The sequence below is a fragment of the Natrix helvetica genome (genome assembly GCF_964273705.1).
Source record: "Natrix helvetica genome assembly, chromosome: 4".
NCBI classification, from domain to species: domain Eukaryota; kingdom Metazoa; phylum Chordata; class Lepidosauria; order Squamata; family Natricidae; genus Natrix; species Natrix helvetica.
In genome coordinates, this window is record NC_138550.1 from 40,583,346 (window position 1) to 40,597,033 (window position 13,688).

The 13,688-nt window shown below is 39.0% G+C and overlaps 1 protein-coding gene across 3 annotated transcripts in view; it reads left to right on the forward strand.

Annotated features, from left to right (window-relative positions):
• ILDR2 (immunoglobulin like domain containing receptor 2) overlaps positions 1 to 13,688 on the forward strand; it is a 61,583-nt gene that overhangs the window by 44,569 nt on the left and 3,326 nt on the right. For all 3 annotated transcript variants that reach the window (XM_081951134.1, XM_081951132.1, XM_081951133.1), the window contains 5 exons: positions 2,563 to 2,709; positions 5,255 to 5,431; positions 6,054 to 6,167; positions 10,138 to 10,348; positions 11,695 to 12,358. In XM_081951134.1, coding sequence (XP_081807260.1) covers positions 2,563 to 2,709; positions 5,255 to 5,431; positions 6,054 to 6,167; positions 10,138 to 10,348; positions 11,695 to 12,358 — 1,313 coding nt within the window. The remainder of the gene's footprint in view (positions 1 to 2,562; positions 2,710 to 5,254; positions 5,432 to 6,053; positions 6,168 to 10,137; positions 10,349 to 11,694; positions 12,359 to 13,688) is intronic.

Below are 13,688 nucleotides of genomic sequence, written 5' to 3' on the forward strand. Positions count from 1 at the left end.
AGCATCGGCCGCTCTAGGAGTGCTCTCTATGGTGGGCCGGCTGCCGGACAGAGTCTTCCAGCAGCGGGCCCACCATAGAGAGCACTCCTAGAGCAGCCGATGCTGGAAGACTCGGCCCCGAGTTTTGGAGTTTGGAAGTTATGCGCGGAGCGGGGTGGCGGCGGGCAGCAGCGGCCAGTGACGGTGGCCTGGGAAAGTTGCGCAAGGGTTTGGTGAAGCGCCGGGTGGAACAGGCGCTCGCGCAACCCCCTTCTCCAGCTGGGCAGAGCTCCATGCACTGACCTAGGGGGTATCCCGAATGTGCCAAACTGCAGGAGCTGGGGGGTGGCATAGCACCACATGGCTTGGCACTTTAGGGATACGCCCTAGGTCAGTGAATGGCACTCTTCCTGGCTGGAGAGGGGATTTGCCGGGCGGCTGCTCATGAGCATGGTTACCTCATGGCTGCTTCGCCCTTGAGGCTGTGCCCGGCTCTTCGGGAGCCAGTTCACAAGGGAGCAGCCGCCCGGCAACTCTGCCCTCTGGCCAGACAGAACGCCACTCCCCAACCTAGCGGTATCCCGAAGGCAGCAAGCAACGTGAGCGCTCCCCCCCGGTTCCTGCGACTTGGTGCTTTCGGGATAATGCTAGGTTAGTGAGTGGTGCTCTGCCTGGCTGGAGAGGGGGGGTTGTCCAGGGGGTTTATTTTCGGGGGTGGGCTTATATTTTTGCCCACGCGAAAAATGTGGCAAGGCTTTAGTTTTGGGACAGGTTGTATTTTCGGGGAAACACGGTACTACTAGTAAACTAAATTTAGCTTAATTTTTATTATACATTTTCATTGCATCAACCTGTATCCCTCCAGCAATAGTACGGTCTTATATCTCTTGCCATTTGTAGCATTAATGTTCTAGTTACTTTCTTAATAAATCTTGTATAAACCTCCCTTGGTAACATGCTGTTCTTTTCATATCTCACAAAAGCTTGAAACCCAATATCTGCTCTTTCCATCAGCTTATCATTGGTTATCACTAGTGCTTCTATCAAGATTTCTCTCCTTATCTCCGTCAATTTTTGTCTCTTTTCTTCTTCTGTGATTTGAAGTCTGGGATAGAGTTCCAATCCATCTATCTCCTCTTTCCATATTCCGCTCTTGCCATTACCAACCACGCTCACTTTGCTGTCAGTATCCACAGTTTTCTTATCTCTTTGCTCATTTTCTTCACTTTTTTCATTTAGTAAACATCCTCAGTTTCTCCATCATATTTTTCTGTTTTCTCCAAACTCTTTTCAATTCTCTCTGTACAACTAATAGATTTTGAATTTCAAACATAATCATTTGCAATGTTAGTTTCTTTTTCCTGCTGGGCCATTCTTTCAATTTTGCAGATACTGCCACTATAGGATTCAAGGATATTTTAATAAACTTCAAACAGGTTCATTTATTATCTTTCAAGTCAAAATATTGTCTTCTCTCCAATAGCTAGTGATAGAACTTCCAAAAGGCACCTGTATTAATAACTTGTGCACTTCCTACTATCACTGTCAGTAAACAAGCTGAAAGAACCTTGAATCTCAAGTGATCAAAGAGAAAGAAGGAAAAACAAAGTATCCAACCTCCAGCCTCTAAGTGGCAGTGTAACTGCTTTTCCTTCTGTTGTACAACCCTCTTTATAATCCTTCTTATTTTCTTCTTTATATTCCAGGCTTAGGAAAGAAAAAAAAAACCCTTAAATGGAGATCAAAAACAATCCAATCAATCCAATCAAGCATTATAAAAAAAGGAGAATTTTAATCCATATGTATAAGCAAAAGTGAAAAAAGAAGAAAAAATTAATCCATTCAGTTTAAAAAATAGGGGGTCCCTGCAAAAGTTCCATCCATGAAAAAAAAAAAAAAAGAAATTAGAAACTAGATAACACACAAGTTCAATGCAGATCAATCTCGCCGCCTACAGTCTTTTGTCTTCAATCTTAACTTAATTTCTTTTCTTGGGTAGTCTCTTCCTCTAATAATAAAATTTTGTCACCAATTCAACATACTTTCTCTTTCTGCTTTCTTCTCATTCCTGAGCTGTCCCAACTTCAGCAGCTTCATTAGCTGTGTTTCTGTCAACGGAAAAAAAGGCTATTCCTGGATCTTTCAGGGACTTTGCGGTGTCCCTGAGATCAACAGTAGGTGCCCTTCTCAATCACCGTCTTTGCTGGACGGTTTAGGTCCGAATGGACCGTTCAGCAGCAGGAATTCGACTGCGATCTCTGAACACCAAGATCGTACGTCGTGCCGTCACAACGTCAGCTCTCTTCTCCACAGCGTATTACTCCTTATAGACCCTCTCAAGAAACACTATTTCTTTGGTCTTAAATAATTCTAGGACTCAGATTCATGGGTCTACTTTTAATTTAAACCAGTTTTATCAAATAAGTACTATAAACTAAAGATTAGCATTTGTTTTCAGCCTGTGTATTGTGCAATTCATTTATTATTTGTATTTCATTGATCAGTTATTAATGATCAGTTAATTAATCAGTTATTGGTTGACACCTCCAACTTTTCATTCATATATCTTCTTTTTGTTTACAGAATGGATGTTTGTGGGCTTGGTGATCCTGGGGTTTTTCCTTTTCTTTCTTCTAGTCGGCATTTGCTGGTGCCAATGCTGCCCTCATAACTGCTGCTGTTACATTCGTTGCCCTTTCTGTCCAGATACCTGCTGCTGTCCACAAGCATGTGAGTAACTGTATACAATGCAGATCAAAGTGTAAACAAATCTTTCATCAAGATACATTGTCTGTCTATATAAAGTATGTTTCTTTACATAAAGAAAAAAATATGTGCTAAGAACTGTGGTGGCACAATGGTTAGAATACAGTACTGCAGGCTACTTCTGCTGACTGCTGGCTGCCAGCAGTTCGGCAGTTCGATTCTCCCTGGCTCAAGGTTGACTCAGCCTTCCATCTTTCCGAGGTTGATAAAATGAGGACCCAGATTGTTGGGGACAATATGCTGATTCTGTAAACTGCTTAGAGAGGGCTGTAAAGCACTGTGAAGCAGTATATAAGTTGAAGTGCTATTGCTATTCATGGTATTGAAAGCTGTAGTTAGGGTACATACAGTATAAAAATCAATATAAAAAGTTAAAACTTAAATTATCTGGCCATTAAGAGGACATATAAATGTTATTCATGGGATAGCAACAAAATATTCCCAGTCTAGGTGAAACCATGTTTAACCAGATACATGTAACTACTGGAGGTTGAATAAAATTGGACTACTTTGTTCGATGACATTTTAGTCAACTTTAGTAATTTTAAGATGAAAGCCTATGCATCTTAAAGTTGCTGAGATTGGAAACATTGCTTTAGAACAGGAGTCCCAACCTTTCAATTTTTCCATGGACCAGGGGAGGGGGGGATGATTTTGCATGTAAGCTAGATTCTGCACATGGGCAGATGAAGCTTCACTTGCTTGCTTACCACTTGCATGGCCTGGTTCCTGATGGGCCATGGAACCGCTACTGGTCTGTTGCTCAGGGGTTGGGGACCCCAGCTTTAGAACATTTTTAAAAACATGCCTGTTGGTATAACTTCCTTTGGCCTTTTGTATAAACAAGTTACTATGTTTTTTTTATTTCACTTATTGTGTAGCTGACTATCAAAGTTTACAATTTATTTGTACTGCTAGTGTAGTATAATGTACCTAATTGTGAGATTTTTTTGCTAGCACACCCAGATTTTGTCAGTTTTCTTATCTGCAATTCTACAAGCTTTCTCAAGAGCTCATCTTAAACTGTTGAGATCTTTGGAATTAATATGGAGATTGGCACAGACAATTTGCAGGTTTCTCCAGTATCAATTAGCAGGTATATTAACAACTAGCACAAAGCCACTATTGGGTGTGAGTTTGCAATGTTAACTTTTTAAAGTGTTATTTTTATAAAGCAGCTGTTTCATTTTTGAAGATTTGAATGTTTTTCATAACATTTCAGCAGCTTCAATCAACAGTGGTAGCTAAATGACATTTAAATTCATCCTTAAATTTAGTTAGTTAAAAAGAACTGGATTATTGTACTGGAGAAGATAGGTATGCATTCAAAATGACTGCATGTATAAAATGGCACTCATCTTTCTGAATCAAAATGACTATAGGGTGACAAAGAACATTCATACAATTTCATTATGCGCATTTTTGTTTGTATTAGTCCTACTTTGTTACTATATCTGTTCAACAAGTGGTCCTTTTATATTAACTGTCGATGGTAGTAAAGGTAAATTGCTATGAGATTAAGGGAGAATCGCTGAGTTGGAAATATCAAATGAGGTCACTGAATTCAACCCCCTTGCCAGCAAGAGAGTGGATGGTTATATTTTTTCAAATACCATTTATCACATTTTTTGGAGTATAAGATGCTCAAAAGTGTGGGTGGAAACATCTCTGCATCTTATACAGCAAATATTGTGGTGGGGGGAGGGGGGTTGGTGCACCGCTGATTAGCTGTTCTAGAACGGGCCGCAGTGGTGGTGTTGAACGAGGCCATGGTGGCAACGAAGGGACCACAGTGGTGAATGGGCCACGGTGGGAGAGGAAAACTGGCTGTGACAAATGGCTGCGGCAGGAGCAAAGGGGCAGCGGAGGAGTGGTAGCGAACAGGGAACGGCAAATGGGTGGTGGCGGCGAATGGGCTGCAGCGAATGGGCCAGATGAATACCGGATGGATGCTGGGAGGCAGAGGCAGAATTTTTTTTCTTGCTTTCCTCCCCAAAAGCTAAGTGCGTTTTATAGTCTGAAAAATATGGTATATCCTGGACTTGTCTATTCAGTTATTCAAATTTCATTGTAAAATACTGCTCAATTTTGTACAAATAGTCAGTTCAAAAACCAAATTTTCCTGTGGCATTAATAAGTAAATTATGTTCTGGAATATCTTCTAGTGAGATTGCTTCTTCAAAACGACTTCACTAAATTTACATTATGATGCTTATTCCCACATTCCCACATCTCCCATCTCCCCCAGGTTTCCAAGATTGAGGAAAAGCTAGTCTGACAAGTCTTCTGAGTTGTGCTCAGCTAATGATTTTAGATTTTCTATTTCCATTTCCAATGTAGCCTACACTCCTGAGATTTCCTCCTGGTCTCCAATTCAAATAGTGATCAGATCCAATCCTCCTTCATTTTTCACACTAGCCAACATCGACTGTGTCATCTGCTAGCTAAACAAGGAAAGGACAGCTGCTGATTGATATATTTTAAGTATTGTTTGTTACTCTTTTTTCAGTGTATGAAGCAGGAAAAGCTGCAAAAGCTGGATATCCTCCAGCAGTCACATCAATCCCAGGTCCATACTGTATCCCTACTGTTTTGGGTAGTGGCGTCCCATCTCATGCTGTCCTTGTGGAGAAGTCCCATCTACCTCCCTTGGCACCAAGTGAATCTGGTGCAGGAACACAAAGTGGTAATCTCTCTCTCTCTCTCTCTCTCTCTCTCTCTCTCTCTCTCTCCCTCTCCCTCTCCCTCTCCCTCTCCCTCTCCCTCTCCCTCTCTCCCTCTCTCCCTCTCTCCCTCTCCCTCCCTCCCTCTCTCCCTCTCCCTCCCTCCCTCCCTCAAATGAAGAGCTATGTTTTATGACTGTCTAAATACGAATTTAGGAGTAGTTGTGGCAGATATCTAGTTGGGAATGTTTCTGTTTCCAAAGGAATAGGAAAACCATGAAGAAAATTTGAATTCTGAAGTCAGTGAAGATTACATTCCATTGATGCTGGGATTCCCAGCAAGCTCTCTCTGTCAGATGTTACTGAATGAGCAGATGAAATTTGGAGAAAGCTAGGGTAAAGAGAGACAGATCGAAGCTGACCCAAGCAGGGCTTTAAAGATGACAAGCAGCACTTCGAAGTGGACTTGGGAACCTTCTCCTCATCAGTAGATAGTGAAGGTTTATTATTTCATAAAATATATTTCTAAATACTTAAAAACTCATAGGACAGTTATATATTATAGGACAATGACCTCCTAATGGAATATTAAATATTTGTGTCCTAGAAAGACTACATTTACTAATCACTTACTTCTCTATGCAGTGCACAAGGGTTACCGAATACAAACTGACAAAGACCGAGATTCTATGAAGGTGCTGTACTATGTTGAGAAAGAATTGGCTCAGTTTGACCCAGCCAGAAGGATGCGAGAGAGATGTGAGAAACAATTTTATCAACTATTTCAAACTAATGCTGTCCTTTCTTCAATTCAAAATATTATGGGATTTTAACATAGACCTCCCACTGCCATGCTCACCACCATATTCTTTCCTTAGGTAATGCTGGTTCCAGGTGTTGTTAGAACTGCCCCCTCCAAAAAAGTGGGCTACTTTTCAAAAATCCTTAGGAGAAATTTTCTAGACGTTTGATAAATCTGTTAGTTGTGTAACTTAAATTACATAAACATGTTATCTAGTTCATATATTGTAGTTCGAAGGAGGTTGGAATTTTCATGTGACTTTTTCAATAAGTACAAAAATATTCAATTAAATGAGCCCCTCCATGCAATTGTAATGCTGTATAAAATAAGTCCTTTTACTAAAATAAGAATCAAGGATTAGAACTGCCTATTTCCTCTGTTGCTTAGCTAATAATATATGGATTCCTTTTTAAAAGTAGTTTAAATATTGTTTATGTCATAAACTAGTAATATATAATACAATCAACTCTTAACCAATTTTTTTTATAAACCAGATTTTAAAAAGGTTTAACAAGTACTTTAAGAAGAAGATAAATTAGCTATATTACCATTTCCATGCAATAAGTTCCACTGTGAATAACCGAGTTGTTCATTGAAGTGTTTTTTTCCTAAATAATATTATAGCAGGTGCATGCCCACAAATTGCTACCCACGGATACTTTATTTCATATCTATCTGTACATAGCAATCATTTCAAGTGAAACAAAATAGTAACCCAAGACATTGACTCATTTAGTCCTCTCAGATTTGATGAATACAGGGAGTTTTATGTAAAAAATAATAATTGCTGCTGTCTATTTTTAGCATACACATTCAATAGACTCACTTTAGAAGAGCCAGTACGTTCTAGCAGTCTCAGACATGCAGGCTGCCTCAATCAATTGATAGGCAGACTGAAGGAATGACTTTAAACACAGTTCTGAGAAAAACTAGCAAATTACATGGTGTTCTACAGCACTCATCACTGAACATGCTGCCATTTCCACCCACTAAGAATACTATAAAAAGGTTCCCTCCAGATTGGAATGCCTTGGATCCAAATGTCATTACATGCAGTGGGATAAGCAATGGGGGTGATGGGTGGGGAACATCAAGTCATTGTGAAAAGCTGCATTTACCATTCCAGAAAAAGTATTACTGAGATACCATATTTCTGACACCGTAAAAATAATGCATATGAAAATGTTTACATTATAATATAAATGTCACATTCGTTTGATATGCTGTTCTATAAGCAGACCTCATTATAAAGGCACCATTTTTAAAGATGTAGTCTCTATGTACCACCTCTTTCATAGGGAATAAATAGTAATCTCACCCAGAACCATTTTCCAGTTCCTAGACAATCAATCCACAGTGTTTCCATCTTGTTGGATTCAGCTTTTGCTTATTGATCCAATTCCAAGCAAAAGTAATCTACAAAAAAAACTATATCAGTTAGAGCTATAAATATCATCAGTATACAAGTGATACTCAACTCCAAATCTACTTATGATAACCCCAATGAATTAATATAGATATTAAACAAGAGTGATAAAATGGATCTGGAGTCCCTTAATCGTTTCTGGAGTAGGCACCAAGCCATTGAAAAATAATCCCTTTGACTTCAGAGGTAGATGGCAAAATACTTAGATTAAATCCAGGAGAGAATAGAAAGTTGCAATTATCCTATATTTCCCATTGAATCTGTCATGTAGCAAAGAAACCAAAGTAACTTCAGTGCCAAACAAGGCCTGAAAGCAAACTGGAACAGGTCTAGTGTATCAATATTATTCAATAACTCATAAAGAAACTGTTTATCATCCTATCAAGCATTTAGCCCAAGCAATAATACTTGTAATAGGGCAGTAGTTCTCAAGTATCTCCCAAGTCTAAGGTGTGGTCTTTAGAAAGGATTAAACCACCACTTCTTTTAGAGTAGAGAAGCTACTCTAATGCATTTACCTCTCCCTGGATCAATATCATCAGTTCCAGTCTACTAGATGTAATAAGCAAAATGGACAAGAATCAAATTTGCAGGTGATAGGTTGAACATATTTCTACCCTAAATTCTCGGAAACTGAAACTCGTCCCCTAAAACATGAACTGTTGGTGATGTATATATCACTCCAGATTCAGCTATAATAGATGCAAACTACTTTCTTAGCAAATTTACGGCAGTGAACAAGCTAACCTTTCAGGAGCTGTTATTACTGGGTCATTATTGAAGAATCTTTTCACTACCTGAAACAGTTCTGCCAAACAACAATGTTACAAGTCTAAATTAATGTTTCTTGCTTCTTCACTGTCACCTCTATGGCCACTTCAGCCAATTTAGCCAGAGAGGTTGTTGGAGAATGTAATGATTAATAAGCCAGCAATACTACTGTCTGTTCCAGTGCCAAATATATGGAAACAGTTAATATTTCCTTATAAGAATGATGAAATTTTATGAAAAAAATCATAAACTCTGTCCTTGGCCCTCCAAACCTGGTTGCCCTGAAATTATTACTTAAATTAGCAAAGAGAATAATTCTGTCAATGTTTGCATCCAATTTTTGATAATGTATGTCAATCAGTCCTCTCATCTGCACTGAAATAATGGGTAGAACGTTGATAACAAGTGACCTGGTTTCTTAAAACAGCACCAGAATAACAGAAGATGGCCTGGAACTTTTGATTTGGGACAGCTTTCAAACATTTAGCCTGTTATTTTTCTTTAGTTGACTAATTATGCTCCCAGTGATACATCTTCCATTGCCTGAAAACTCATTCTTCTATATGCCCATCCTGCAGCATATACAAGCACTAATATCCATAGATACTGTATATACTTAGCAATAATAAACAGTATGCCAACAAATATAACAAAGCATACACATATAACACAAGCAGCAGGCCTTGACCTTTAAATTGCTCAGTTTCTCTAGGGATTCCTAATGGTGCTATCTTATTTTATTCTTTTCGGAACAAGCACACTGGCAACAAAGGATTCATTGCCCCAAAGAAATGAATCCTTCCCACTCAGGCCTCAGTCAGATGGAGAAGTGCTAAGTCAATTATCTCAGGCCTTTCCAGCATCACCAGTGCCAAGGACTAAATGAAAGAACATTCTTCCTAGCGGAGTGTCATGAGAGTACAGAAAATCAGCCAGCAAGCTCCAATCCAAAAGCCAGCAAGTATTCTGTTCTTTGCAAGAATGAGGTTCTGTGCTGCAGAACGCTGGTAAATTTCCCAAAAGAGAGATTGTTGATGATGATTTTACGTTTCCCATGGTCAGACAGAACCCATTAAGTAGTACGGTGGAATCCATGTTACGTACCGTATGTATATTTATAACAGAAAGGAAGATCAAATAGATAGAAGGCAAAGTAGTCAATCTCCACTTGAATGTGGGGAGACAAAAGAGAGTTGAGCATTCAGCAGAGGACCTTCTGGCATCTAGCTCTGGAGCAGCTTATGAAAGCATAAGCATGTTATTAAGCAAATAGATAAATAAACGTTTTGTGCCATGTCTCATTATTTGAAATAGTTCCTGATTTGCAAAGGTTTCCTAAGTCAAACACTGTTTCACCCCAATTAATCTCCCCTATTCTTTTTAGAGTTATAGGGTAAAGTTTATGAGCACGGTACTAATGCAAGTTTTTTGTTCTTAAAATGTATCATACTTACTGATAGTGATAAACAGAATAGCAGAACATAAGTTTATATGTATAACACAATTTGAAAAATTTGACTTTTCCCCACACATGGCAGCTAGGTTTTTTTTGACAGAATCAGTGGTGAGAATTAAAATAAGTAAGGTTGAGAACTATTGCTTGTAATTTCTTCTACATCATAAGTAAACAATGAAATTGTTTATGCAAATAATGTTCAGGGTGGTATGAGCATCTTAAGAAATTGTATCTTTTCTAACACTTTCCCAGTAACTACAATCTTTCATTCCAGACAGTAACACCATCTCAGAGCTCAGTTCTTTACACGACGGGGGTGCCAACTTCCGCCAGTCTTATCGTCAGGTGTGCAGGAAAGCACTTCCTCCTTCAGGAGACATGGGTGGTGATGCTGAGTACTGGACAGGGGTTGTTAGTGGAAGTGGTACATCCAGGCCACAAACACGTTCTGATTACAGGGAACATGGAGGAAGCTTCAGAATGAGGTAAGTTCAGTGCTGGAAAGTGGAAACAGAAGGCTATTGCTTTTCAGTATTTTTACTTTCCTGATTTATATGGATGAATAGCAAGTATGAACATAAGGCATTTAAAAGATCTGATATACCGCACTGGATATGATAAACGCAAGGAAAGCCAGTTTGATGAAGTGGTTAAAACGCTAGATTAGAAACTGGGAGGCTGTGATTGTTGGTCCTCCCTTAGGCATGAAAGCTAGCTGGGTGACTTCATGCCAATCACTCTCTCAACAGCCTCACACTGCTGTTGTTATGAGGAATGAACATTATGCATACTATCTTGAGTTGTACAAAATAAAGATGGGTTGTATATTTAATCATAATCAAGCTAAGTTACAAAGTAGTTTGCACAGTTTAAGCACAATAAAAGGGCATTGTCTTATCTGGAAAATGTATTGTGTAAGAATAAGACCACCCCAAAAATAAGGCCAAGCACTTATTTTGGGGGTCAAAAGAAAATAAGACACTGTCTTGTTGTCAGGGAAACACGGAAGTAGACAACTTCTTCACTTTCTTTGTGCTCAGAAATTGAGCGATATTTGAAGTGATTTACACAAAATAAAGAACAATCCACTCTTTCTTTCTTTTTTTCCTCTCCCAAAATATTATACTGCTGCCTCGTTTAGCTGGCAACCAACTACTGTGTCAGATCTTAATCATATGTACTATTCCCAAATCAGGATTTCCCCAACATATGCCTGGTTTAGTAATATTCATTCTCTGAGCCAGGCTATCTCAACTTAGAGGACAGATGAGATGTAAGAAATGACATATTTGGAGTATTATTCTCTTAGTTGTCTCTATCTGATCAATAAGATGAACCATCCGTTTACAGGCTCAGCTCTGTGATCTTAAGTCCCAGTCATTATTTGTACTGAGGTTAAAATGTATATCTTGGAGTCATGCATGTGGATTACCCTATTGTAATTCTATTAGCTATAGTTCGACAGCACAACAGATTATTTGCCTGGCAAAGGGTTCAAATCCAATAGTTGCAAATCCAGTTGAAAGGGCATGTGATAAAAGACCTCTACTGGAGACTTTCAGGTAGCCTGGCTGTAGAAAACTACACAGATAAAAAGTTTTGACTTTGTTTAGGTATATACTTTTCCCTGCTCTAGAAATAGGGCAATCAGTGTTAAAAAAGAATTTTCCACTGCTCACTTGGGTGCTGCCAGTACAAGTATAATACTGCTGTAATATTTCAAATGTTCATCTGGGAATTACTTACATTGGCTGAACAGGCAAGTAGGTTACATAATTAATTTAAAAAAATTAAACCAAAATTCAAAGCATCTCTTTTATCTCTTACCCAGCCAGCAGAGATCAAAGTCAGAAATGCTTTCAAGAAAGAGTTTTTCTTTCGGAGTGCCAGCTGTCTCCATGGATGAATTAGCAGCCTTTGCTGAATCTTACAATCAACAGGTTCATCGAACTGAGGCGGCTCAGGAGCCACGACACTTTGAGAGAACAGGATCAAGGGTGGGGCCAATACAACATCTGGAGAATTCAGATGATTTTTATAGTAAACGCAGGGGAGGAAACCGTGAATCCGTAACAGACCCAGAACGGGGTTGGAGATACAGTCCACCTAGGAGACGTATGCATGAAGAGAAACACCTGCCTCGGCTAGTGTGTCGGACACCTGGAGGAAGTCAGAAGTATGATCACTCCTACCTCACTAGTGCCCTCGAAAGGAAATCACGAAGCTATGATGAGAATGGTGAACATAGTGACACGCCTTCAAAGCTCAGCTCACAATCCAGCCAAAGGGGAGGATCTTACTATGCTTGGTCACCACCATCAACTTATAAAGCAGAACAGCAGCAGCAGCAACAACCTCCACAACAAGAGGAAGGAGAAGATACTCTGCCACCTTACAGCGAGAGGGAATTGAGCCGGGGTTCTTCATACAAAAACAGAGAACAACCTAACTTCAATTCATCAGAGAAGAAGAGGAAAAAAGAGCCCCCCAAAACAGTGAGGTTATGTTTGATACCCTTGCTCTAGGAATAAATGGGCACAATGTTTATTGCACTTTGATAGAACGATTCGGAGATGTTGTGTACTCTGGATTTAATGTTAAAGTTGCAGTTGGCAAACAACAACAACCCCTCACTACTTTTTCTTTACCTCAGGGAATATTGCTTTTACAATTCAAAAATGCCCATTTAAAAATGTGGCCAAATGAAAAGGATAGTGCAAAATTCAGTATGATAGATTAAGAAAAACATGAGTGAAGCAAAATATGAATTCAGCAAGTGTGTGTCATGGGAAGAAGGGTACGCCGTGAATTCAGTAGAAATTGTCTTAATGTCATCTTAATTTCATAAGTAAAAAGATCATTGTTTATTAATTTTCACCTCTAAGTTAAAGAATTTAATATTAGGCCACACTTGAAAGACATATTGACTTATTTCTGAATAGTTGAAAGAGTTGTTATACAGTGAATTCACAATATGAACTTATCCATTGAACATTGTAGCTTTGGTGGTATAAGAATGATAGCAAAAGAAAAGGATTCTGTATTAAAGTCTGCTCAGATGGTTCTTCTGCTTGTGATACTTCATTGGTTTCCATTGAAACCCTTGTGGAACCAGATTTGTGAAGAGTAAATCATGAAAGTGTATTCCTTAAAAATCTGAGTATACAGATAATCCTTTTTAATGACTGCCTTGGTCAGTAACCATTCACCGTTACAAATATGATGAAAAGTAATTTTGTGCTCAATATCCACATTTATGAATTTCACAGCATCTGTTTCTCAGTCACATGTTTGCCATTATAGTTAGTTACTACACATTGTTCTATGCCTAATTACTTTTTTCCTCCCTCCCCCACTCACAAAGCACAGTAATTGTCTATAACCAAACTTTTCGCCACAGTGCATTGCTAAAAATGCTAGCCACAAGTTAACAAGCTCAGCTCTGTGATTTTCATTAGTTGATAGAACCATGCAACTCTCAGCTGCTGCCTGAAACTGACAAGATCCAAATCAGTTTGGATCACTAAAGGCTTTTGTTTGTCTTTTGGGCAGCTATTGGCTGGCAGCTGGGAGTATGCTAAGCAAACAGCTGGGTCTTCTGCATTCCTTTTGATGTAGTGCATTGTGTGTCTGTTACTCTCTTGTATTCCCCTCCTCTCTATTGAATGTAAATGCAAATATCGATTTTGTTCTTGCTAATTATCCTAGTGGTGGGGAGAACATTCTGAAAGACAAGAGAGTAGGGAAAAGGGGCTATATAAGCATTTGTATCCTTCAGACTCTGTAAAGCATAAAAAAAAATCTGAAGCAATAACATAAAGACAG